Source organism: Taeniopygia guttata, chromosome 11 (assembly GCF_048771995.1).
Source record: "Taeniopygia guttata chromosome 11, bTaeGut7.mat, whole genome shotgun sequence".
NCBI classification, from domain to species: Eukaryota; Metazoa; Chordata; class Aves; order Passeriformes; family Estrildidae; genus Taeniopygia; species Taeniopygia guttata.
The window spans coordinates 12,110,263-12,136,315 of NC_133036.1; the positions used below are offsets into that span (position 1 = coordinate 12,110,263).

The following is a 26,053-nucleotide window of genomic DNA, read 5'->3' on the forward strand; positions in this document are numbered from 1 at the left end:
TTTCATCAAGGATGGGTGGTCTCTGCTGATTGGCAGCAAGGCCAGCAGACATGTTAGTGCAAAGGCTCCCAAGGCCTTTCAAGAGGGGAAACCTTTATCCAGGGCAGTATTTTCTTTCCATCATTTTGGTGTCAGCTGCTCTTGGCCTAGTTTTCTGCCTTTTTTAGATCATAGCTACTGCCCATCCTCTCCAGCACAACTCCCCGGTGCAGTGTGGAAGAAGGGGCAGTTCTTTCAGTAAAGGGACACACAGGGTTAGTTTTCACAGTGTGTGTTTGATAAATGCACTTTATGTTTGATCCTGGTCTTCAGTTATTGCTCTCTTTTATTATTCTTGCCTTCACAGCACTTCCATCTCTCTCTGTTAGGACAGAAATAACCCCACAGCAGTGTCTCCCCAGCCCTGTTTGAGCACGGGTACTTGCTGTCTGTACCCAGCATAGTCCTGAGCTGATGGATGGTTACGAATATCTGCTGTTGCACCTGTTGAATATGTACTTGGGTATTCTTAATTGTTTTAGATTGTGTGGATTGAGATTAGATATAAGGCCCTGGCACAGGATGCCCAGAGGAGCCATGGCTGCCTGATCCCTGGAAGTGTCCAAGGCTGGACTGGACAGGGCTGAGAGCAAACGGATCTGGTGGAAGGTGTCCCTGCCCATGGCAGAGGGTGGAATGAGCTAAGCTTTAAGATCCTTCCAACCCAGTCTGTAATTCCATGACAGCTGCTATTTTTAGCTGAAATCATGAAACATTAAGAGAAAATGCAGAGGCGGGGAAGGTATCTTGAGGGTTGAGGTGAATGGTCCGTTGAGGGTGGAGCAGTTCTGTGTATGCTGGTGGGTTTCTCTTGCCTGAGCCGGTCTCCCTGGCTCTGGGTGCTGCTGCTTTTGGGGTGGCTCCTTCATCCCTCTCTGCTTTGGAGCAGCAGCAGGTCTGTCCTTGTGCTGCTGTGCTCTCAGTTTCCATTCAGTCTCCCTCAAGAGAGATGGGGGTGTTCTGGACCTGGGTGGTTCAAATTTAGAAAGGCTCATTCTTGGCTGATAGATCTGAGAAAGCAGTTGAACCCGAAGTAATCTGTGGCTGCTTCACAGTGCTCACAGGTGCCGCTGGAATAACAGCCAGGTGAAAAGTGGGAAGAGGACAGTGCCATGCTGCTGTGCCCTGGGGTTCAAAGGGAGAGTAATGATTTGCCTTTTCTCTACACTCGAATTTGAGTCTTTAAACAAGAAACAAATGCATATAAGGAATAATGGAAACTGAAGTGAAATAGATGATTATTACTGAAACCTTTGAAAGAGCGCAGATCATCCCAAAGCAGGCATTCCTCTGCAGGGCTGTCCCAGTCCTGCACTGGAGGTGGCTGGGAGCAGCAGTAGGTCAGGACCAAGGAGACACCTCGTTACGCCTTAGGTTTGCTTTGGCGTGTTCAGTACCAGTCTGTTGTGCAGGGCAGAGCACTAGGGGTGGGTGGGGAGCTCCTTGGCACAGCCACAGTGCTGGCTCTGCCCTGACAGTTTGTCCTGCTTTTCCTTTAACCTTTGTTTCATTTTGTACTGCTTGACTAGAACTTGGTTGAATTCGCCGTCTGTGATTTCTGGTGCGCAGGGTCGGGGATGTTTGTCCCACTGTGTGTTCTGGTACCTTCTGCTGTGAGGCTCCTCACTGCCGTGCGCCCTTCTGAGGTGGTTCTTGGGCAGCTTCCCTGGGCTGTGGGAGCTGGCTCTGTCCCTGTGCCGGCTCTTATTGCTGCAGGAGCTCCCAGCTGCTTGATCTGCAGGCTGAGCTGTGGCTGTGACGGGTCATTCTGGCAACTGCAGCTTATGATTAAAAAGAAAATCAGTCACTGTCATCTTGGACCCCAGCACTGGTGATCTGACAGTCCACGATGCATCAGCTTCTTCCTCATCAGAGGATCTTAGACTCAGGACTGCCCCAAGGGTTGTCCTCTGACTCAGGCTGATACCAGAAAGCTCATCTCATCTCATTTCATGACTAGCACACAGCCAGCTGCACCATTTCACTGCCTGAAGATGCAGCTGGGAGACCCAGGGGATCTTCTCATTCCAGATTTTTGTTGGATCTTCAGGGCCTCCTGCATGTGTGGCTTCAGCGGAGCAGGGGGTTGGACTCGGAACTGCTGCTGTGGTCACACCCTGGAGAGTCCCTTATGTCCTCGGGAAAGCTGGAGTCTTCACCTTGGCTTTCAGGCAGGGTAGGACTGCCTGCCATGGCCTTCGGCCTCACAGTTCTTGTGCCAGACAGTGGCCGCTGCTGAGATCATCTTCCCTGCTTTCGAAGAGGGAACTGGTTTGCAGCTCTGCTTTGGGAACCTCTGTCTCACGAGACCACTGCCAGTGGTGCTCCTTGCTTCTCACCCTGCAAACCCATGGACCTTCCTGCAGCTCTGGTGTCTCTGAGGGCAGGAGCCCCGATGTGGGGCGAGTGGAGGCAGAGGGCTGATGCTCCAGCCCATCAGGTGTCTGTGTATCTTACAGAGGATGTCCATCTCTGTGCAAAACACAAGCTGATGTGTTTTCCAGACCTGTGTCCCTTGGGAAAAAAGTAGTCACATAGTGTTCGTTTTCCTCCTCCATCCTGTTCCCACTGGTGATGTGTTAAAATTTAATTTTTTTTTTATTATTATTATTTTAATTGAATAGCTTGTTCACAGCTGTGTCTTTAATGCTGGCATTTACTGTGGCTCCAAGAGATGTTTTAAGTAGGATGGAGAGTCATTCTTAGGATCATCTGTGTCAGTGGGTGGTTCACATCAGGAAATGGGTTAGGCAACAGAGTTAAGGAAATGTTATTTTATAAAATGTCTTCAGCTTATCACATCCCTTGAAGAGCTAGGGGCAAGGAGCAGATCAGGCTGAGCTCTGAGGAGATGGTGTGTGGATGCATTCAGAGGAGCAGATTTTAGGGAACCCAGTGAAGGTGTCTGGCATCACTTGTGGCTGTGTGGTCCACCAAACACTGCTGTCATGGGCTGGGCAGGTTTTCAAGGTCTCATGGCTGATTTTATGTCCCCATGGAGCCTGGAGCTCACATGGCAGCTGGCTGGGCTCCAACTCCTCCTGCTCCAGTTTGGCTCACTGTGTCACCGAGAAGGAAGGACCTGAATTCAGTTGAGGATGAGGGGAAGGAGATCAAGGAGGACCCCAAAACTCGGAAAGCTCAGGGGCATGCCTGTAGAAACCTATGGCCTGAAAGTCATGTGCTTACTGCTTTTATTGATAAACAGAGCATACAGGGCTACTTCTCAGCCTCCCTTCTAGACAGATCCTCTTGGGTCGGCTGATGGAGAGTCAGTCACTCAGCTTTTGATGCTCCAGAGGCTGGGCTGGATGAGTAATGATTCCTGTAGGCCTGGAGATATCTCCTTATCCTCCTTCACCCAGGTAATTAAAGCCTTGTCAGCACACGCTGTGGCAGGTGCCTGCTGCTGCTCCTGGCCCTGGGGGCGGGATGTGGGGGGAAGGAGTTTGTCTGTTAGACACTTGTTGTGTAAATGAGTTCATTCTTTGTGGCTGGGCAGCGGGGAGCAAGGGATGGGAAGGAGCCTCAGACAGACATTGTTGTGGGGTGGCAGTCTGGGTGCTGGGGTGAAGCCTCAGCCCCAAAGCCCTGTGTGGGCACAGACTGCAAGTGGGTTGTTACCATGCAGAGCAGTATCTTTCTGCAGCTCAAACTCTCTTTTCCCCCATCTTTTCATGTGTCCTCTGCCACAAACCTTTGAAGAAGGCCTTCATAATTAAGTTTTTCCCAACTGGGGTTTTGCTTTTGAAAGAAAAATCACTTTGCATTTGGGGGTTTGAATTTGAAAGCAAAATAAGTAACAATTTTCCCATTTAATTTCTGTTCAAGTTCTTTTTAAGTCACTTGGTATTTACCATATTGAATTTTCTCTTAAATCTCTGTTCCTGTTGCCCTGTATATTGCCCCTTTTAAATTTTTTTTAAAATAAAGCCGAGCATGCACATCCTGGTACACTACTAATTCTGCTCTCAGCGTGGGCTGGACATGGTTAAATTGGACCAGAGAGTCCTCGGTTTTCCTGAGGAAACTGTTAGAGAGTAAATGCATCTTCATTGGCCTGCAGTAATGAAGTTTCAAGTCTTGGAAAAGCTTCACATTGTTCCAGACTATTTTATGACTGGCAGAATTTCTTTTCCCATTTGGTAAAAGTGACCTGTCTGACTTCTGCCATGGCCAGGAGTGTTGGCCGTGGTCGCCGTACCTGCGTACTCCCATTGTGCTGTCCCTGGAGCACACGGGCATGGCCAGCAGTTGAGTGTGATTTGGGCAAGAGTGTCGCTCGTCTTTGCTATTTGGAACTTGGATGAGGAGGAAGAAAGAAGCTGCCTTTGGGAATGAAGACTGGATTTCAAGCCTCCTTTTCGGAGGGACTGTGCTGTAGAAGTGGACAGTTTCTCCTGTCGTTCTCTTCTTGCGCCTTCCATTGCTGACTCCAGTGTGCACATCAGTTGAGTTGCTGAATCAGTTGTTGAATCCTTTCCTACCTCCATACAGACCTGGTCACAGAAGATGGATTTATCAGATATGGCTCAGCCTTGTTCTCTCTCTAAGGGGTTTGGCATGGAAAAGTCTGACTGAATCTTGCTGTAGAGGCTTTCCCCATTCGCTCTGCCCAGGAGCTGCGGAGCCCTCACCTGTTGGAGAGCAGCCCTGTGTTTGTGGGGTTGGGAGCCAGCACTGTTGCCCCTGGGGCTCTTGGAGCACATCCCAGCCTCTGTCTGTTCCAGTCTCCTCTCGCTCTGTTGTGCACCTTCCCTCGCCCAGAGCTAAAACAAGGAGCCAAGAATTAATTGGTTTGTGTCGTTTTCCCCTGTGTTGTGTTGTGGTCTGATCAGTATCTGGGCCCATTGGGCACTGGAGGCATTCGCTTCCCCTCCTATGGAGAGAGTTGTTGGAGAGCTGAGCAGAGGCTCCCCGTCCTTACTGGATTGCAGGTGCTGAGCAGAAGAAACGCTGCTGCAAGCATGGGTGCCCAGGCTGTGTGCTGGCCCTGGGAGCACTCCGGCCGTGTCCGGGACACACACCTGGTCAATCCATCCATCCTGGCCGCAGGACACAGTGCTGGTGCTCCTGGCTTCGGCTGTTCCTCCTGGCCACGGCTGCCCTCTCTGGGCTCCAGGGCAAGCCACGGGATCCTCCGGTGCTGCTGTTGTGTCCATTACCACAGGCTGCACACTGCAAGCCATGTCCCACCTGAGTAGCTTAAGTAAACTTCCCATGGCAGGAGGTGTAATCAGAGGGTAAATAATTAAGTAACATTTATTTGACATTTATATGAAATTCACTGCCATGGAATTTAAGTCAGTGCTGGCAGTAAAGGGTGAGGAGGAAGGAAAATGTGATGGAGGGTAGGGGAACCTGGTGACTTAAAGGATTCCAAATTGGAGTGGAATTTATAATATTGGTGTTACTGTAAGCCATGTCATTCATACCACTTTAGGATTTCTAGGATTGTTCTGGAATGCTCTCTTGAACACAAGACTCATGTTCCAAGTCCAGGCTTGGGAGGTGGAAAATGCAGCGATGTTGCACGGCTGCAGTGGGATTCTGTGGGATGCAAGGATTTGGGGATGCTGAGGGGAAGCTTCTTGGTCACCTTTCCGTGTTGTGCCCTGCTGGGACAGGGCGGGTGCTGGGGCTGGGGGCTCCCCAAGGGCGGCACAGTCTCGTGGTATCAGGAGCAGTGCAGGGCAGCACTGAGGGAACAGCTAGGGGTACAAGAGATGAGGTTTTCATCAGTGTAGACTGAAGAGTTTTGGAGCTTCATGGCTTGTTCCTAATTAAAGGCCGGAGTCTGTGGGTGCTGTACTCGCAGGGCTGCTGAGGTGGCAGTGGTGAAAGGCCCTGGGATGGCCCTTTCATCCTGACACTTCACCTCTCTGTCCTTCTGCTTTCTTTGGAATGGCTGAGGCTGTCTCTGGGGGCTTTTATGCGGATGTTTTTCATTGTTGGGTTTCAAAGAAGCACTTGATCAGGAGTCCATGTTTCTAGTAATTACGCTTCATAGGGACCTATTTCCTTATGCATTTAATAGGGCCCTGTCTTTCAGCTTGTGCGTGGCCTGAACCCTTGAGCAGGGGCCTTGCATGAGTGAGATGGCTATTAAAGTCTTTAATTTTCTGCAGGGCAATTATTGTGGCCGGGTGAGGAAGAGGAGGCCGTTCAGTGAGCGCTGAGGGTAGAGGTGTTAAGACCCTGACATTAGTAATCAGTTCAGTGTTCCAGATTCCTGAGTTCAGTGACCGTTCACACCGTAGGGATCCCCAGGTGACCTGCAGGCTTTGAGCTGTGCCTGAAGAGACCTCTTCAAGGGAGCTCCTTTAACCAGGTGGTTTGTCTTTGAGCTCTGCTGAAAAACTGGATTCTGAAGATGAGAAAAAAAATTCCCTTAGTGCACCTTCTAATTGTTCATTTAGGAGCAGAGCTCTCCTCCAGCTGGGAGGGCTCAGGGCTGCTGTAAAGTGCTAATTAAAAGTAATAGTGATAATGAAAACAGATGTTTTCAAGAAAAGTGCTGCTGGGGCCCCAGTCTGCTGTCCCTGCCTTCTCTGCAGGAGGAGAGTGTGTCTTCAGAGCTGCAGGTCCAGGGGAGCTGTGGAAGGGGACCAGATCCCAGGTGGCTCCTGTTGCAAGGACAGCTCTGGATGGAGCACGGAGATGCACCCAGCCCTGCTCAGAGCACCTGCTGCCTCCCGCTGCAGCAGTGCCGGAGTGGGGGCAGGACTTGCATGGGGGGGTAGAACAGAATTGTTTGAGACACTGAATTGTTTTCTAGAGTGTTGTTCTAGAACAGGAGAAGGAAAGCCTTGATGGAAGATGGCTCATTAGAAGGGTGACAGGGAGGGGGATCTTCTGCCTTGTCTAGATTTTAGTAAGGGATTATTTTAATCTTGTTTATAACCTATATACTGATGGACATTTGAAAGAGCAGCCCCAGCTCTCCAAGATCGTTGGGATAAGTTTCATAGGGCTCTACAGCCCAGCACCCATGTTTGGGCTGAGAGTGGACAAATTTTAGAAGCTCACGTCCAAATCTCCAGACTGTAAGGCAGCAGCTGTGTGGCATGGTGTGCTTGCTCCTAGGAGTGCTGGGTTCAGCTGTGCTGTCAATTCCCTTCTCACTGATCTGCAAGTGAGCTGGAGAGGTGTGGCATCCTCGCCATGTCCTGCAGTACAGGTGGGCATGGGAAAGAGCAGCTGAGAAAGAAGGGGCTGGTTCAGCGTGGAAAGATGAAACAGCTGTGGAGGTGTAAGGTTCTGTCTTTCACCGTGAAAAATTTGGCTTGACTGTTTGGCTGACTCTGCTTGTGGGAGAAGTGGCCTCTTTAAGAGGGGTGGGAGGCACCAAGGAATAGGGGGATGAAGGGGAGACGTCAGGGTAGGTTATTCCAGTCCTGACGAGGGAACGCATTAGGAGGAGGAAGGGCCAGGGCATTAGCCAGAAGAACTTCCTGTGGTCTTGTCCAGGTTGAGGCCAGTCCACAGTAAGGCTCCTGTTGTAAAGTTCATTTTGCAGATGCCACCAGTGGCTAGCTAGAGCAGCCAGCCAAGGCAGTGGAGGTGGCACCGAGTGCTGCCTGCAGCCCAAAGCAGGTGGTCCTTGGGGTTAACACTGAGATGGAGCTGTCAGAGCCTTGTCTGTACTGGGAGGTAATGGGACCCACAGTCCTTAATTACTGCCCATGGAGCTGCTGACAGAACCCTGGAGCTTCAGCCCTTGTTAAACTCATTTTCAGCTGTCACTTGGCTGTGGTGGCAATGGAGCCCCAAGTGTGTTACAGCCGCTGCTCCTGTGGATGGAGGAGCAGTAGATGCTTTTGCCAGAGCATATCCCATCAGGCAGTTTGACATCACTTCTGGAGAATGAGGCATACATGTTACCGAGTTTAATCCAAGAGAAGCTATTTTGATATTTGAAACAGCTTCAGAATGAGAACGTTGCATTGCTGTGTGCTGGCAGATCGGCTGCTGGCCCTGCAGACACGCGGTGGCAGGTGACAGGCTGCAGTGTCACCTGTTCTGAGTAACACCTGCATGCATGTACACCTGCTGGATCTTCCACACTGAGTGTACCCACACTTCAGTCTTCTCAAAAGGGATTCCTAATGCATTGCACAAAAATTTGGGTCTTGAAGAGAAGTTCTGTTAAATTTTGTTAAAAGGATGTAGGAAACTGTGCAAAGTCCAGAGAAGAGGTAAAAGTAATTGAAATACTGAAGTAAATGTTTTAGACTGGGAGATGGAGTTTAATTTTCAGCTGATCAGGAGGAGGATGCAGAACTGAAGTTACAGGTTTTGGTGTTTGAGCTCTGTTTTCCCTGGAATGGATGCTCCAGCAGAAGGTGTACAGCAGCTGTAGGAGTAAGCCCTGATACGGGTGTGTGTGTAAGATAAACAGTTCAGGGACTGTGTCTGGTAATGTGACCCTCTCCATCCCAGTGGTAGCTGGGCTGGGGAGGTGGCTTTGGGCCAGTGTGTGAGCACAGCAGCGTGTGAAGGGTCTCACTGCAGTGAGAGGGGCTACAGACAGGTCATGCTCTGGCAATTCTTATTTTGGTAAAAAGCTCAAGACTGCCCTAGGAACACCTTGCAGGCACCCCACAATTACCATAATAAACAGTTTTATCATCTGCTTGGCAGTCAATACTGTGGCTTATGCTGCTTTAGTATCTCGCTGGTATCGATCACCTTAACAACTGTGCCACTGTCGGCTCCCGTTAACCCTGCACTGTCAGCGGCTCCGGCCATCCTGACGGGCCTCAGGCTCACCTGTCGCCCAGGTGTGTGCAGCGAGGGACAGCAGCATGGGGCACGCTTTGAGTCAGGGCCTGACGCTGGGATTTTGATCCAGGAGCGAGGGATTGAGTGCATATCCTGTGTTTGGGGCTGGGGGTTAAAACAAAAGGCTTGACGTGATTCCCAGTTTGGGCTCAGAGGAGTTTGGGGCTGTAAGGGAGTTGTGTGGTGTGTGGTGCTCTGTCAGATGGGGGTTCCCTGAGGTCCCAGACTGCCGTGTGCCCCGAGGTGGCCCTTGGAGAAGGAGGGCTGTTCTCTGCAGTGGCACTGTCGTGCTTCCCTGGGGCCTCGGGCTCCAGATGGGACCATGCACTGGGCATCCCCTGGGCTTGCCTGGCTCTGCCGGGGCTGGCTGAGGTGCTGGCATTCCAGCACCACTCCCGCCTGCCTGGCCTGCGAGACCAAAGCCTGCGGGATGGGCATGTGCTGGGAAACGGCCTCGGCCCCGCAGCAGCAGCCGGGTGCTGCTGGCTCTACCAAAGGCACTGTCTGGGCTAAGTGAGCCCTTGGGGGTGCTCTGACAGCATTGCCTCCGCTTCTGGCAGCGCAGGCGGCAATTAGGAATATCAGGTTAGTAGCTGACTCCATTTTGGGAGGAAGAAAGATGGTTTGCTGTCCGCATCCCAGTGGGGCTTTGAGGAAGGATGGGACTTTCTGGGATTTGGTTGTACCTAGATAGTTGGGTCTTGAGGCCCAGTATTTCTCCTAATGGAATTTCCCATCATTTACTGCCCTACTGATTCCTGATCAATGAAAATAAAATTGCATTGCCTCCTGAGAGGCTCCATGTATGGCTGCAGCCTCCAGCTGTGTCAGTTCCGGTAAGATAATCTCATCAGGCGTGCAAGAGGGTAATAGGAAATAAAAATAAAACCCACAATTAGCAAGAGGCCAGGCAGCCAAGTAACACTTTCAGTCCTGGAGGTCTGGAGACGTGAGCTTAGCATCTTCCTCACTCATGTCCTGCGTCCCTCGCACTGTGCTGCCATATGGTGCTCACGGGCCTTGGGAGTGCCTGCAGACGCATTGGGCACGTCCTTTGGGATCCCCATTTACCTGGATCTGTGTCAGCTCTCCTTAGCTGAGGTGGTTAAATGTTTCACAGGTGGTGGTTCTGAGGTGCACCAGGGATGTAGCAACTGATGGAGGGACTGCATGCTGTGCACTTGGAGAGTGTGAACTTGAGACTTTGAGCTGTCAAGTGGTCCACAGGTGTTGACTCCTGATGGTTGCTGCAATCAGGAGGATTTATTTTGGCCAGATAAGGAACATGTTTAGGCTGTATATGAAGTCTGGAGCAGGGTATAGTTTTGGAAGCAACAAACGTGGATGCTGTTAACAGGGGTATGGGACCACTTGGATGTTCTGAAAGTTGGCTTAAACATTGTTTTAAATGTGGTGGTTTCCCAGCTATACCAGCAAGTTTCTTTACCTGTTTTAGGGGTGTTTTAGATTATCTTTGAGTGGTACGGCTGTAACTGGTGTTTATACTGAAACATGAATGGCTGGTGTGAGCAGACATCCCGGTGACCTTTGTGATGGGACTGTGCAACCCCAGTGTGTAGTTCAGAGCTGACGTATCAGCCATGGTGTTTGTCTGAGCAGCCAGTGGGATGGTTACAGAATGACCTAATACCTCTAAGCCTGCTCTCCCGATCCAGAGCATCGGCTTTCCCAAAGGGTGGGAAAGAGCAACTGAGCCCAGAATGTTGCAGTGAGTCTGCTTCCTAACAAGGACTGGATCCGAGCCCTGGCAGAGGAGATCTGCATGACTTATGAGTCTGACTCTTACCCTTGGCTTGGCCCTTGACACTAGTCTGGAGCGCACATGTTGTTTGGGTAGAGCCGCAGGAGGAAGGAGCCTTGGCAGGGTTCTGGGTGAGTGCCTGCGTGTGTGGAGCGTGGCTGTGGAGCACAGCCTGGCAGCAGAGCAGCAGCGCTTCGGCCGGGCCATGGGGCCTGGCTGTGCCTGAGCCCAAAGCCACGTGGCAGGGCTGCAGACTCGGAGCATTTCAGGGCTCCCCTGTTCACAAGCATCACTGGGGATAGGGGTTGCCCAGTGCAAGGTCTTGTGCGTGTTCCCTCCCTCCGTGGAGGGACGCGGGGCCCAGGCAGAGCTGTGGCACCTGGAACTGGTGCAGGCCACTGGCACTGGGCAGGCACTGGGGAGACAGGACAAGCTGCAGCATGGCAGAAGGGGGGGATGGCATGGCTCCTTCCTGAGGCACTGCGGCCTGGGGGAACCTGAGGCACTGTGGCGCTGTGTGACAGAGCAAAGCAATTTGTCTTCAGCAGCTCTTTGATTAGTTTTGGAGTTGGATCAACAGCAGTGCACTGAAAATGCAAACCAGATGCAAATGTAGTTATTTATGCAGCAGCATAGGCTGAGAACACCATTTAACAAGAAAGATTGGGGGTTTGGAGCAAAGGGGTGAGTTGCACAACGGCAGAATCATGAGATGTTTGACGTTTTGAAACAAAACCTGGAACTTGTGTGGTGTCCTACTCAAGAGGAGAGGATCCTGCAGAACCTGAGAACAAGTTCTGTGCCCTGGGAGCATGTGAATGCCTTCTCATGTATGAGAAGTGCTTCATTTTGCTGTGTAGAGAGAAACATGACTGAAGTCAGTTTACCTCCGCTGCAAAATATTCTTAGTGCTAAGAATCTCCTAAAGGAATACGTGCTCTTGTCCCCAGCTGCTCTGAGAAAGCCTCCTGGCCCTCCTTGGGATCACTCCACTCTCAATGGCGGCGGGCTGAAGATTAGATAAGTATTTTTGTGTGTAGTGCAGTAGCTGGCTCAAAGGGATCAGCAAATTTGGAATAATAGTTCATAACAAAATGCCTTCTGAAAAGCTGCCTGACTCGTGTTACTCCCATTGGCTCAGTTTTAGCTGGTGTGAAGGGCAGAGGGAAAACGTGGATAATGTGGAAGGTTCACCTTTTCAAGGAGCCCCTTTCTCTCAGTTTCATGCCAAGTGCTTGAGCCCTGCAGTTTTCAGCCCTGTTTTGTTCAGCGTTTCCTTCGCTTTCTGCTGGTTGAAAAGCTGTTTATGCTAAAGATGCCGGGGAGATGTGAGGGGCCGGCGGTGCCTGGATGGAGCCCGTGTCACCTCACCGTGGCCGTGCGCTCTTGGCTGGAGCCCCTCCACACTGCTGCCTTGCTGCCGGGGGATCGCCCTGCCCTCCTAGGTGCCCCACGGATCCTCTCTCAGCAGACCATGGCATGCCACACCATCCCCTTCTGGGACCTTGGGCCCTTCGGGATCCATGGGCTAGAATCCCTCCGAGGGGAAGGCTCATAGTGTTCACAGTGACTTCCACAGAGGCAAAATGTTTTCACTGAGAAGGTGGTCAGACACTAGCACAAGCTGCCTAGGGCAGTGGTGTAGTCACCATCCCAGAGAGGGGTTTGAAAGGCGTGTACATGTGGTATTTGGGGGCTTGGGTTAGTGGTGGCCTTGGCAGTGCTGGGGTAATGGTTAGACCTGGTGATCTTCAGGGTCTTTTCCTACCCAAATTATTGTTCAATTCTATGAATTCTTGGCTTTGTCAGGATAACCAACCAGTTTGTGAGGACTTGCAGCCCCAGCTCGTTGAAACCTGTGGGTCAATGTTGTTTGGATGTTTCTTCTACCAGCAGGCAGGGCTGACTTGTTAATTCTGCTCCCACTGCAGAAGCGTTGGATGTGGCCGTTTGTCCAGATGGAAACAGTCTGGCACAAAGCAGAACGCTGGAAGAAGTCAGAACTGAGCTTGGGCTTTTGGTTGGTAAAGCCTCACTGCAAAAGAGGAAAAGAGATGTAAGGTGTTCAGGATTTGGCTAGACTGGTATCTTGCTCATCAGACCATGTTTGCCAGTGAAACAACTCCGCTGTGATCAGGCTGTGTGCTAAAACACTGCTTGGTCTCACTTGGGGAGGTGTAAAATATGACATGCTATGCAAAAAGGAAAAATTAGTTTGTAATTGCTTCATTAAAATGTTGAACTTGGCAAATAAATATCAGTATTTTCAGGTTTTTTTGTTGGGTTTTTTTTGTTTTGTTTTGTTTTTTGTTAGAAATTGCATAAGAGAAATCCTAAGGCTGTAAAATGCTGGCGGGAAAAGCCCAGCTAGAAATCATTCTTCACACTGTGCATCCACGTTCTCTGTTTCTTGTGTTCCACGTTTCCTTGCTTGTGCGCCAAAACCTGTTCCTCAGGTTTTGGCACACAAGTACCATTTTATCCTAATATCTTCAAGCCTTGTTGCAGAGTTTTCAGCACTTCCCTTAGGTTGGCAGGTATCTTGCTGCTTTCTGGCACCTTAATGAATGTGAGAGAGCTGGGATCCCTGTCTTCTGTTTAACTTAAAAGGTAGAAGCATTTTACGGAACTGGGAATTGAAACACTTGGTATTGCCACTTGAATCTCCAGCCAGTGCTGCTGAAGAAATTTGAAAAGATATTTCTATTCTAGGAGGTAACTCTTCACATATTTGTGTGATAGCAGCTGTTGTAGGAATCACATGCAGTGACAACATGCTCCTGCCACCTTGTTTTACCCTCTTCTGGGGCCGTCCTGCTTGCCAGGCGAGGCAGCGTGTGCTCACCTAATTGCAGGCAGTATCATAATTCATATGCATAAAGGCACAAAATTAAAGTTGCTTTGGCAACATACATTCTGTTCTTCCTTAATTTTTGAATTCTTGATCCTAGGCAAATTTTTTTATCATGTGTTTCCATTTGCAATTTCCTAAGTGTTACCCGAGTGCTGTGCAGCAGGCCAGGTGCGAGGAGGCAGCACAGAAAGCTTTGATGCTCCAGATTCTTGTGTCGGCACTCGAGAGGGTCACAGTGGCTGCCCCTGCTGCCGGGCTCCTGCTTCTGGGAGCTTTGAGCATGCCTGTTCCCAGGGACCTCCAAGGTCCCTGCCCAAGCTATTCCGTGTCTCTGTGACCATGACGTTGAGTTGGCTGCTCGCTCACGTCTGGTACGGCCATCCCTGTTTTTCAGGCTGGAGCAAGTGTCACCAAGTGCCGTTCTGAGACAGGAGCCTCTCGGCCGGCCGGGACACCACACTGGCCAGGCATTGTCCTGCTGAGGACGCTGCAGAGGGCCAGGCTGAGTTAGTCCTGTGCAGTCCTTGTCCTCCCCCACCTCTGTCCTTTTTGGCTCTCCTGAGCCACTGGCACCGTGGAGCTGGCTGAGGGCCTGAGCACTTCCCTGCGCCACGCAGCTGGGCAGGGGGAGGGCAGCCTGCAGGGGCCATGGGCCAGGTAATGGCTGTGGGTGAAATGCATCTGCCTGTGTCTTCTCCCTGTCCTCAGCGCCCTCTTTTCCATGGTGCCATGTGGGTCATTAGCTGAGGGAACAGTTTCTCACTGTCGCTTTCTCCTTTTGTTTTCCTCCTTCCTCATTGCTTCTAGTCTTGGTTTACTGCCAAACAGCCTCTTGTGAAAGGGCCGCCTAATTAACCCTGTGCTAATTAACAATTTAAAATTACACAGCACGGCTGTTCATATTTAATTCTCGGGAAGCCTGGGCAACAGCAGGAGCCCCCTCCTCTCTCCCGCTCCATCCCTGCTGCCTGCACTGCTTGCCAGTGTCCCCAGGGGAGGAAGCAGCCTGGTGCCACAGGCTGGGGTGCCCAGGAGCCCAGCTTGCCAGGAGTTGCAGGGTGTAGCTTTAGGACCAGCCACTCCTTGGTGGAAGCGTTGCTGGAAAGGGAATGTCTGTCCTTTTGAGGATGGGGCTGGAGACTGGAGGAAGGTGGCAGGGTGATGCAGGGATCGACTCCACACGTGTTCTGCACGGCGTGGCTGCCAGCTGCCAGGCCTGGTGGGCAGGAACGTGGCAGAAGTGGGGGGCACACAGTGTTGTGCTGTCACCTGCATCTGCCACGCAGGCGTAGCTGCGTTCTGGGCCGCCGTGGTGCCACGTCGGCTCCACGGGACTGTGAGATGCAGTGACGCAGGGGCAGGGGCTAGGACGGGCCGTGGGCCAGAGACAAGGTGGCCATGGCAGTGGTGGGATGTGAGGCTGCAGAAGGGAGCAGGAGAGCCCTTCCTTGCCACTGGGGCAGTGTGAGAGCACAGAGTCTCTGGCACTCAGGCTGTTCTCTCTGTAACTGGAGTTCATTGATTTTACGGGAAACCATGTTTACAGACAGAGTGCTGATCGACCTGACGAGTTGACTTCTGCCTTCTTAAGTAAGAACTACCTTTTCTTATTGACTGGCTGATAAACAGAGCAGAGAGGGCGACAGGGGGAGCGAACGGGAGGTGTGGAGCATGCCACTGTCTGTCCATCTGAGCGCTCACACGCTGTGTCTGTCCCCACACAGGGTGGCCTAGGGGTGTTCCGGAGTGGTGGAAGACACGGGGCCCAATAGTGGACTGATAGCTGCATTGTGCTCCTGCTTAGAACCTGGTTTGCTATAGCAAGGAAACTGCTGTTTTCAGTTTGAACAGATTATTCCTGCAGCTCCTGTGTGAATAGAAACAAATATTTTCACACCTTGTGCTCCCTTTAGGAGCAGCTCTGATGTTGACCAAACCATCAGAAGAGCTTGGGCTTTTGCAGGGGCTCCGCCTGTGTCCAGGGCTTGGGCTGGCCATTTTGGCTCTGGGTTTTTCCCCATGCCCTGTAAGGGCTCCTCTCTGTTGAGGAAAGAGAGAGGAGAGGAGGTTCCTTTGGCATAGCACATCTTGAGCTGGTTAACTTGGAGTGAGTGGGGGAGAGCTGTTAAAGCAAGCCAAGGCAGAAAAGCCCACCAATTAATTGGAGCGTGCGGGTCTGCCTGGCCGGGCCGGGCCGGGAGAGAGATTGGCTTTCCTGTCAATAAACAAGTCCCCAGTGCAGCATCAAAGCTGCAGTCCTTTATCAATCGCAGCCTCCTCTTCCCGCATGTTCCTGTAACTTACCAAGCATTTATTACATTGATTTTCCAATCAGGCTGTTAACCCTCCCGCCCCTCCAGCCCTGCTAACCCTTCTGGCCTGGCTGTCAGTCAGGTATCTCCTGCCAGTCAGGAGCTCTTGATGGCAGAACTGCTGTGACCCTGGCTGTGTCTCACCTGGCTGTGTGTCCCAAGGGCAGACCGTGCTGGCCCACACAATGATCCAGGTCTAAAAGAGTGGGTAGGGTGTGGTCATCCCATATTATGCCTTGAAGTCCACAGAGATATTCCTCAAACTTCAGTTTGAAAAAGTACAAGGCTTATGGAGCTTCTTTTTCCTCACTTCCCCAGAATAAATCTGTTTTGGTTTAATTTGGATTGCAGTTGCCAGCACAGAAGTAGCAGTGGAAAGGGCAAGAGTAGGTGTGTTGTGGGAAGGTGAATGTGCAGCCTCAACACAGAAGGATCTGGGATCAGTAGTCCAGGGAGGGAGCTGGTGCAGTAGGAGCTGTTACATGGCTGGAGCATATTTTAGGCTAGGGGAACAAAACTGGCTGATTAAACCCAGAGCCTTTTGGCAGCAGGATACTGCTTTTCCTTATTGTTCTGCTCAGTGCACCAGATTACTGTTGCTGCAGAGCAAATCCCTGTTTATTCCCAGTACAACTCTAGAGACAGCTGTGTATGACATAGAATCCAGGGAAGGTGAGACTGGAGGTGCTGTGGAGTAATGTGGTGTGTGATCACATTGGGTGCTGTCTCTGTTGTGCCTGTGTGTCCTTCTGCAGGCATCCTTGCACGTGAGCTTTGAGAGTATGACTTTGTCTTCTGTGGTAGTTTTAAATGCTTTTTCTTCAAGGTACACTGGAAGTCAAATGTAAAGAGAAAGTACTAACACATTAGAGAAAGCAGCAGAAGCATGGATGGCTTTGTGTAGTAAAGGAAAATAAACTGGGAGATAGTGAAACCTGCAAAAAAATGCTGATTGTCACTCTTCTTTTGCTTGAGCTAATTCAGGTAGTTCACACAGGGCTGCTGTGGCATATCACTGTCTTTGCAGGTGGTTGAACCTCTGGCCAGCTTCCAGTTCTCTTCACATTTTCTGTTTGAGGTGAAGAGGGCTCCATTGGGATTGCGGTATTGGAGTGGTTGGCCAGGTGCAGCAGAAAGGGTCACCATACAGGGGTCCCTGGATGCCGGCCATGGTCAGTAGCCCAGGCCCGATGACTGCCTGGCAGTTGGTGGGAATCCTCCAGCCATGCTGATTTTGGTGGAATGGAGGCAGTAGGAAGGGTATCCTCCTCTTCCAGGACCTGCAGCCACCGTTTGTCTCCAGGGGTGAGAGGAAGCAATCCATGCACGAGGCTATGCCCTGCAGGATCTCTGGGAGGTTCCTGGAGCATGGTGGGCTGACCGCTTTCCAATCCCCAGGATGCACCCTTGTCAGATCTGGAATTTCCTGTTTGGTTTCTCTCCTGACATCTCTGTGTTTAAACTGTCCAGACCAGAGCAGCAGTTATGTCTCCTGTGCACACTGAGCACTGTTACTCCAAAGTCGCTGTGAGTTGCTCTGGGTCGTGTGGCCTTCCCTTGACAGGTGCATGTGTGCTAACCATGGGTCTGCGTCTCCCAAGCCATTAGCAGAAGGGTGACACCCAGAGAAACAGCATCTGCCTTAGGGAGAGCCAGAGAATACCAGAGCTGCAAAGCCACAGAGCTGTTCTGTTGTCGTACCTTGTTTCTGTCACAAGCTTCCCATGATGTTTTGTTTTCTGAAGACCCAAGGCCTTGGAGGTGACAGTGCAGGTGCTACAATCTTCCTGCTGGCTCCCTTTAGGAGACACGTTAAGGAGGTTTTTGCCATCTTCCAGGCCCCTTCCCTTTCCAAGTTTTCCTCTGGCGTGGCTGCTGCCAGAGTGTTTCCATTGCTCATTCCCAGCAGTACCTTGCCCAAGGCTGGGCTGCCTGTCCTGGAGCCCGTCTTGGCACAACGTGCCCCCACTCTGGTCCTGAGACGGGGAGGCAGCAGCCCTTGTGGTGGTGGGGTCTTGACGGGAGCACCCTGACTCACCTGCCTCTCTCCTTCTGTCCCCACCCGCAGGTCGGAGCCGTACCGGGTGCAATGAGCGCTCCGTGCCGGCCCTGCCATGGAAGGCTGTGACTCGCCCGTCGTCCCCGGGAAGGACAATGGGTGCGGCATTCCTCAGCACCAGCAATGGACTGATCTCAACAGCGCCCACCTCCCTGACCCGGCCGGCAGCATGGAGCAGCCCGCGGCGGAGAGCTGCAGCCCCCTGGACAGCCTGAGGGTCCCCTTCCCCGAGCGCGGCCCCGAGAGCAGCGCGCCGGGCCCCGGCTCCGAGCCCGCGGGCAAGGAGCTGAGCTGCGGGCAGTGCGCGGCCTCCTTCGCCGGCCTGCAGAGCTACATGGAGCACCGCTGTGCCGGCGCCCGCCCGGCCCCGCCGCGGCGCGGGGAGAGCGGCAGCGACAGCAGCGAGGACGGCGACGAGGAGAGCGACGTGGAGAACCTGGCCGGCGAGATCGTCTACCAGCCCGACGGTTCAGCCTACATCGTGGAGAGCCTCAGCCAGCTGGTGCAAAGCGGGGGTGCCGGCGGCAGCGGGGCTCTCCCCTCGCTGCTCCCGAACTCTCTGCCCAAGCAGGGAGAGCCCTCTGCTGCCGCTCCCGTCTACCCACAGATCATCAACACTTTCCACATAGCCTCATCCTTCGGGAAGTGGTTTGAGGGATCAGACCAGGCCTTCCCGAATACCTCAGCCCTGGCGGGCATCAGCCCCGTCCTGCACAGCTTCCGCGTCTTCGATGTGCGACACAAAAGCAACAAGGATTACCTGAACAGCGACGGTTCTGCCAAAAGCTCCTGCGTATCCAAAGATGTTCCCAACAATGTGGACCTGTCCAAATTCGATGGCTTTGTGCTCTATGGGAAGAGGAAGCCCATCCTGATGTGTTTCTTGTGCAAGCTCTCCTTTGGGTATGTCCGCTCATTCGTGACCCATGCCGTGCACGACCACCGAATGACTCTGAGTGAGGAGGAGCGGAAAATTCTTAGCAATAAGAACATCTCCGCTATCATCCAAGGGATAGGCAAAGACAAGGAACCCCTTGTCAGCTTTCTGGAACCAAAAAACAAAACCTTTCAGCACCCTCTCGTTTCCGCAGCTAACCTCATAGGCCCTGGACACAGTTTTTATGGTAAATTCAGTGGCATTTGCATGGAAGGTGAGCAGGCCCTCCAGGCTGGGGCGGCCGGTGGAGCTGAGCCGCCGCCAGCAGCGGGTGTCCTGGCCCCCAGTGCACTCCTCAACCTGGGTGGGCTGACCAGCTCAGCTCTGAAGACTCCCATTACCTCAGTCCCCCTGGGCCCGCTGGCTTCCAGTCCCACCAAATCCTCAGAGGGGAAGGACCCTGGGGTGGCAGGGGGGGAGAAACAAGAGGGGGACGACCAAGACAGCCTCTCGGAAAAGGTGGAGCCAGCCGAGGAGGTGGAAGAGGAGGAGGAGGAGGATGTGGAAGAGGAGGAGGAGGAGGAGGAAGAGGAGGAAGAGGAAGAAGATGAGGATGATGAGGGTTGCAAAGGACTATTTCCAAACGAGTTGGAGGATGAACTGGAGGACCGGCCCCAGGAGGATGTTGGGGCTGTGGCAGGCAGTGGCAGCAGCAAAAAGGACCTTGCTCTCTCAAACCAAAGCATTTCTAACTCTCCCTTAATGCCTAACGTGCTCCAGACCCTGTCACGGGGCACAGCTTCTACTAGTTCTAATTCTGCTTCTTCCTTTGTCTTTGATGGTGCAAACAGGAGGAATCACTTAAGCTTTAACAATGAGGGCGGCGGAGCCAGTGTGGCCGAGGGCAGCAGGAGGCTGGACTTCATCGATGAAAGTGCCAATAAAGACAATGCCACAGCACCAGAACCAAATGAGAGTGCAGAGGGCGAGGACGGGAGCTACGTCTCCCATCACCAGCATGCTGGCCCCCTCTGTGAACTTGGGGGTGGGGAGTGCCCCTCGGGGAGCGGCGTGGAGTGCCCAAAGTGCGACACGGTCCTGGGCTCCTCGCGGTCGCTGGGTGGCCACATGACTATGATGCATTCTCGCAACTCATGTAAGACACTCAAGTGTCCCAAGTGCAATTGGCACTACAAGTACCAGCAGACGCTTGAGGCGCACATGAAGGAGAAACATCCTGAGCCGGGTGGCTCCTGCGTCTACTGCAAGAGCGGGCAGCCACACCCGCGGCTGGCGCGGGGCGAGAGCTACACCTGTGGTTACAAGCCCTTCCGCTGCGAGGTCTGTAACTACTCCACAACTACCAAAGGCAACCTCAGTATTCATATGCAGTCCGACAAGCATCTCAACAACATGCAGAACCTGCAGAACGGAGGGGGAGAGCAAGTCTTCAGCCACACCGCGGGGGCAGCGGCAGCAGCAGCTGCAGCCGCGGCAGCCGCCGCCGCCAACATCGGTACCACCTGTGGGGCTCCCTCCCCCACCAAACCAAAAACCAAACCCACGTGGCGGTGCGAGGTGTGCGACTACGAGACCAACGTAGCTAGAAACCTTCGGATTCACATGACCAGTGAGAAGCACATGCACAATATGATGTTGCTTCAGCAAAACATGTCCCAAATCCAGCATAACCGGCACTTGGGCCTCGGCAGCCTGCCGTCCCCCGCCGAGGCCGAGCTCTACCAGTACTACCTGGCGCAGAACATGAACCTTCCCAACTTGAAGATGGACAGCACTTCCTCAGATGCACAGTTCATGATGGGGGGGTTCCAGCTTGATCCCACCAACCCCATGGCAACGATGGCTCCATCTCTAGGTGAGGGTGAAGGGGTTTCCACCATGTTCATGTGAGAGACCCAGTAAAGGCAACCCATGAGCTACCTCTGCACAGTGGTCGAGCATGGAGGCTGCACAGTGCAGATTTTTCACCTGTGTTCACCCAGAGCAGTTTTTCCTCATCTTGTGGCTTTTCTAGTACATTTTCCAAGAGTTTTCATAGGGAGTTAGTGGAACAGCAGACACTGGTTACGGATGGTGTGGCGCTGAATCTTCTTCCTCGTTGTGGAAAGCATCCTAACTACAGTGTTTCCTGAGGACTTCTCCTGGGTTTGGTGAGGAATGAGAGTAGTTTGGTGGATAGCTTTGAGAGAAGGTGCAGTCACCTGGTGGCACTCCCAAAGGCAGGTGTATTTGTTCGGGGTTGGTTTGTTCCATGTTGTGTTGCCTTGAGAAGACAACGTAAGCAGGTTTGAGAGGTGTGGAAGGGGTGGTGTTCCTCTGCTGCCAGTGACAGGATTGGAGGCTTTTGAAGCTCAGAGCCCCTCACTGCTGAAGCACAGGGCAGTTGTAATAAGTTGGGAGTGTTTTAACTGAAGCTCCTCAAGTAAATGACAGGGCCTTGGATGTCCATGAGCTGGCTGGAGAGCAGTTTGTGAACTGTGCACTTGATGGTTGCAAGTCTCACACTGAGGATTGCAGAGGAGGCCCTGCCTGTGCTAATAAGCACTTGACACCAGCTTGGCCCTTTTGACTCCGATACACACGCTGTGAGCTTTGTGAGAAGTGAAGCAGATCTTTCCCATTCTTACACTTTGGTCCAAAACTGAGCAGAGCATTAATAATTCAGAAGAAGAGTCTGCTTTTGGGTTTTTCCTGCATGGTGAGTTCAGGAGAGAGTGTTTTAAAGAACGCTTGCTTCTCAGCAAATAAGTTGCAACATAGGAAATGAAAAAAGGTGAGGAAATAACATCTTCTTGATTACCTGAGGAATTGTTGACCTGGTTCCTTTCATAGGATTGTCAAGCTGAGCTGTGACATCAACTCAAGGTAAAATACCAGAAAGCTGTAGAAAGAGCATAAATGTCTTAAACACGGCAAAGGAGAGCAAAGTGGCACAGGAGTCCTGGTTTGTGCTTGTTCAGAGTCTCTCTGCATCTCTCAGGTGCTCTGGTGTGAGTAGGAGCCTGTTGTGCTCAGTAGCTGTGAGTGAGCAGGGTTGAGCTCTGGTTTGGAGAGTCAGCCTGACAAACACAGGGTCCTCCTGGCTCTCCGTGATGTGCTCTCATACCCTCTTTATTAGTTGTTGTCTTTACCTTGTCAAAGCTGTTTTTGAAGATTCTTCACCATTTTGAGCTCTTGGACAAGATATGAGCTATAGCAGTGCAGGAGTGGCACTTCTCAGGTTGTTTCTGTCCATGCCATGTTCTACACTGTTCCCAACTTGTGACAGCAGTGCGGTGACCTCCCTGTGATGTGGCCACCACCTGGGCTTGTGACTGTTGGCCTTTGTTTTATGTGGCAGGGACTGTGCTTAGCTACTGCATGAGGTAGCATTTGCTTCTTCAGGGAGGCAAAAAAAAAAAAAAAACAGAAGGAGGTGTTAACGCTGCTCTTGAAATAGCCACAGAAACTTTCAGTGTGGTGCTCTGGAATTCTTCATCTTCTCAAAGTCTGATGGCTTTTCCTTGCCACCTTTGATGGGCAGAGGGGATGATCCTTCAAGAGGCTAGCAAGGGTGATAGCAGTGCATTGCCAGCCTTCTGTGCTGGCTGCAGTAACTTTTTTCTTCAGCTCTGGTGCAGACCAGCAGTGCAGAGGAGTGGGCGAAGGAGACACAGCTGTGTGTGGTCTCACTGTGTGTTTGTGGGTACACAGGTGGCACTTGGGAGCAGCTTATGTTCTGCTCTGTGTTCATGTTCTGGAATTCAGCCTTTCTGACCTCTTCTTCCCCTTTTGTCTTTGTGCAGTGGGTGGCGAGATCCCGCTGGACATGCGCCTGGGCGGTGGACAGCTGGTGTCTGAGGAGCTCATGAACTTGGGTGAAAGTTTCACGCAAACGAATGACCCGTCGCTGAAGCTCTTCCAGTGCGCTGTGTGCAACAAGTTCACTACAGATAATTTGGACATGCTGGGCCTCCACATGAACGTGGAGCGAAGCCTCCCCGAGGACGAGTGGAAGGCGGTGATGGGGGACTCGTACCAGTGCAAGCTGTGCCGCTACAACACACAGCTCAAGGCCAACTTCCAGCTCCACTGTAAGACGGACAAGCATGTGCAGAAGTACCAGCTGGTGGCACATATCAAGGAGGGGGGCAAAGCCAACGAATGGAGGCTCAAGTGCGTGGCCATTGGGAACCCAGTCCACCTGAAATGCAATGCCTGCGACTACTACACCAACAGTCTGGAGAAGCTACGTCTTCACACCGTGAACTCCAGGCATGAGGCCAGCCTGAAGCTCTATAAGGTAAGGGTTGGCTTTGCTTCATCTTCTTTCATTTTCCAAGGAAATTCTAAGTTGAACCAGTATGCACTGTGATCCTTTGGAGATGAGCTGCTCAGAGCTCTCCATTGTGCCCCAGTCTCAGTGCGTGCTGCAGCTCTTCACCCTGTGTTCTGTTAGCATCTGTGGTTGTCCAGGCTTCAAGGCAGCAGATGTTCACGCCACAGCGCTTTAGAGGGGGCCTGTGTGTCTTATGGCATCGCAGGTGTGATAGTCTGTGCAGAAATTGAGCAATCCCTGTTAGAAAAGTTGTGCAAGGTGACAATTGCCTGTGTTTTGTTGGCTCTTTCCCATAGAGTTCGTCACTTTGTGCCAGGGGAAGGCTGTCGGTGTGGTCAGTGTGCTGGTCCTGGCATCGGGCAGTGGCGGGGCCGTGGCTGCAGTGCTGCTGTGCTCACAGCGTATTTGGGCTCTCACTGCCATCTTGTTGTCTTTTCCTCCCACCCCCCTCATTCTGTGTTGTCTTTATAACCATTATAACCATCTTCTCTTTCCCGTCTCACTCGTCTGGTCCCCAGCCCCCTCCCCTCGCTGGCCGAACCCTGTGGGCTGTAACCCAAGAGGAGCTCCGGATACAGTAAATAGTTCTTTCACTCGTGCAGCAGAATTGCTCCAGACGTTTCTATTGATTTTCACTGGACTTAAAGCTTCACCTTTTTCTCTAATCATCCCATAATAGCTTTAGTATGAACAATCAGGTACGAATTGCCATAAATCTCAGCAGCCGCATCCCCTCCATTCACACGTGCTCTCCACTCATTGTCTGCTCGTTCCTCACAGTTTTTTTTGTATTTTCTGTCCTCTTCCTTTTCTTCCTGCTTTCCCCCACATGTGCTGAGGTTTCTTGATGTACACACAGAGTGTACCTTGCACTTTTTAATTGTTTCTTTGAAAACTTTTCTTTATATAATGGGAATTTGAGACCTGTCATTGAGCTCTATAGTACCCACCCACATCACAGTGTAGACATGTTTTCAAAACTCCTGGATTTTTTCCTAGGAATTAGCATTTCCAGCCAATTCAGGGAGGAAGGTTATAACCAGGAGCATCATACAAGGTTTGCCTTGAGCTGTGTTTGTTGTACCTACCTGGAATTGGTGGGGAGCTGCTCAGAGCAGGGTTGTGTTTCTCTGAGCTCATTGTTGCGGCCAGGATGGCTGTGACAGCGATTGTTCCATCTTGAGCTGGGATCCAGCTTCACCCATCAGAGTCTGGCTCTGGAAATGCTCAGGTCTGCACATACACCTCTGCTCTCTGGCATGCAGCAGGCCTGAGAGTTACACAGCTTGGAAACTGGGGCCAGCAGAGTCCCCATGAGACTTCAAGAACCCTGCTGAGGGAGCTGAATCTCCTCTGTGGAGGTCAGTTGGGGGTACAAGAGAGTTGTTTGAAAACTGTATTATGGGTTTTTTTACACATAATGTTGTTCTTTTAAGTATACATTGCAAAAGTTTAAAGTTTTCTTTATCCAGGCCCTTCATCTACAGTGGGTTCCAGTGGGGAAAAACAATTGAAGCACTAGAATTCTCTCACTGAGGGGAAAGAAAAGGGTAAAAAAAAGAAGAAATGGGGGAAAGAACCCCACCAGCATCAAGGGACAGGCATAGGTTCTTGTAATAAAGATTGCTAGGATGTTTTCCATGGGCAGGCAAAGAGAAACTGTGAGTTTTCAGGTTTGTGAGAGGCCTGGGCAGTCTCAGTGCTGCTCCAGCCCTGTGTTGCCTCTGACACAACAGCAGTGGGACACCAGCTGAAGGATAACACATTTCAGGGTAATGGATTCCTTTGGAGTGCTCCATATATTGGCCTTCGAGTATGGCTGGATAAAGCTTGGAGCAGAGGTTGGTGGATGGCTGGATTCACAGTGTCTTGCTTCAGCATGGCTGGAGTCAGGGAGTGATTTAATGGAAAAGCTCTCTGGATGAGGCATGGATCCGACAACTCCAGCACAGTTCTCCGGGCCTTGGAGCAGCTGTAATGCCATGTCTCTGCTGATAACTGAAGGGATGCAGCGGCAGTGGGGGGAGTTCACAGAATGGTTTCTCTTCTCTCAGGCCTTGGTGTGGTCTGCAGTAAATTGAGATTGATTGGATGTTATTTTTCCTCTTGCTAATGTAATCCATTAGCCTGGCACATGCATAATCAGTTTAGAGCACAGTTAACTGGATGTAATCGAGTTCTTCCCTGCCTGCTGGAGAAAATCCTCTCCAGATGCTGCTGGGTGAGAGCACACACTGGGCTTATCACACACAATCCTCCTTATTCTGCTGCTTTTGCCATTTTTTTCCTAAATCACATGTTATTGGCTGCTTGCGTTGCCCAAGCGCCACTTCTGTCAGTGTTACTTGCTGCCAGAAAATGTGATCTGGAGACACTGTCAGTCCACAGTCGGGTGAACCTTTTAGTTTTCTGCTGCAACACTCCCAGTGCCAAGGGAGAAGGTCTGGTCTTCTGCTGCCATCTTCGTCCTGCACATCGCAATAGCTGCTGTCAGGGGTAAGGGGAGGGGAATGCCAGAGAACTGGAAGGGTCTGGTAACCTTTCCTTTATTGTTGTGTTCTCCCAGTTCCTTGCTATCCCCCTAAAATTCTGTGACTAAAGTGGAAATCCTATTGTTTATCTGGCCCTTGCTGGGGGAGCGTGGTGCCTGTGCCTTTCCTGTGACTGCTGACCACCTTGGGTGGCTGAGGGGCTTTACACCCTGAGGAACTCGCTGGAAAGCAAGAGTGCCATTGTCACTGCATGGCATTGCATTTTTGGGATGGATGTTCTGCCTTGAGAAGGGTGTGCAGCCTGCCACATCTGGGACCGTGGTGTGGCCGGGGTGACGGGGTGGTTGTGAGCAGAGGCGAGGTCTGTCTCCTGCTGGCCGCAGGGCCTGGTGCCGGGTGTGGAGCAGAGCAGCAGCATTCCTCACATCTGGAACAGGCTGGGCACAAGCTTCCAACATCTACTGCACAGGTGGAGTTTCCACAAGGAATTAATCTGCTTGAGAAAGAGCCAGGTTTGGACATTTCCTACTACTTC

General features: G+C 51.8%; 1 protein-coding gene across 9 annotated transcripts in view; it reads left to right on the plus strand.

The window, feature by feature from the left end:
* Positions 1-26,053, plus strand: part of ZFHX3 (zinc finger homeobox 3) — a 386,661-nt gene that overhangs the window by 285,602 nt on the left and 75,006 nt on the right. For all 9 annotated transcript variants that reach the window (XM_072934462.1, XM_072934467.1, XM_072934465.1 and 6 more), the window contains 2 exons: positions 17,820-20,563; positions 22,494-22,990. In XM_072934462.1, the coding sequence (XP_072790563.1) occupies positions 17,866-20,563; positions 22,494-22,990 (3,195 nt within the window). In that variant the 5' untranslated portion in view covers positions 17,820-17,865. The remainder of the gene's footprint in view (positions 1-17,819; positions 20,564-22,493; positions 22,991-26,053) is intronic.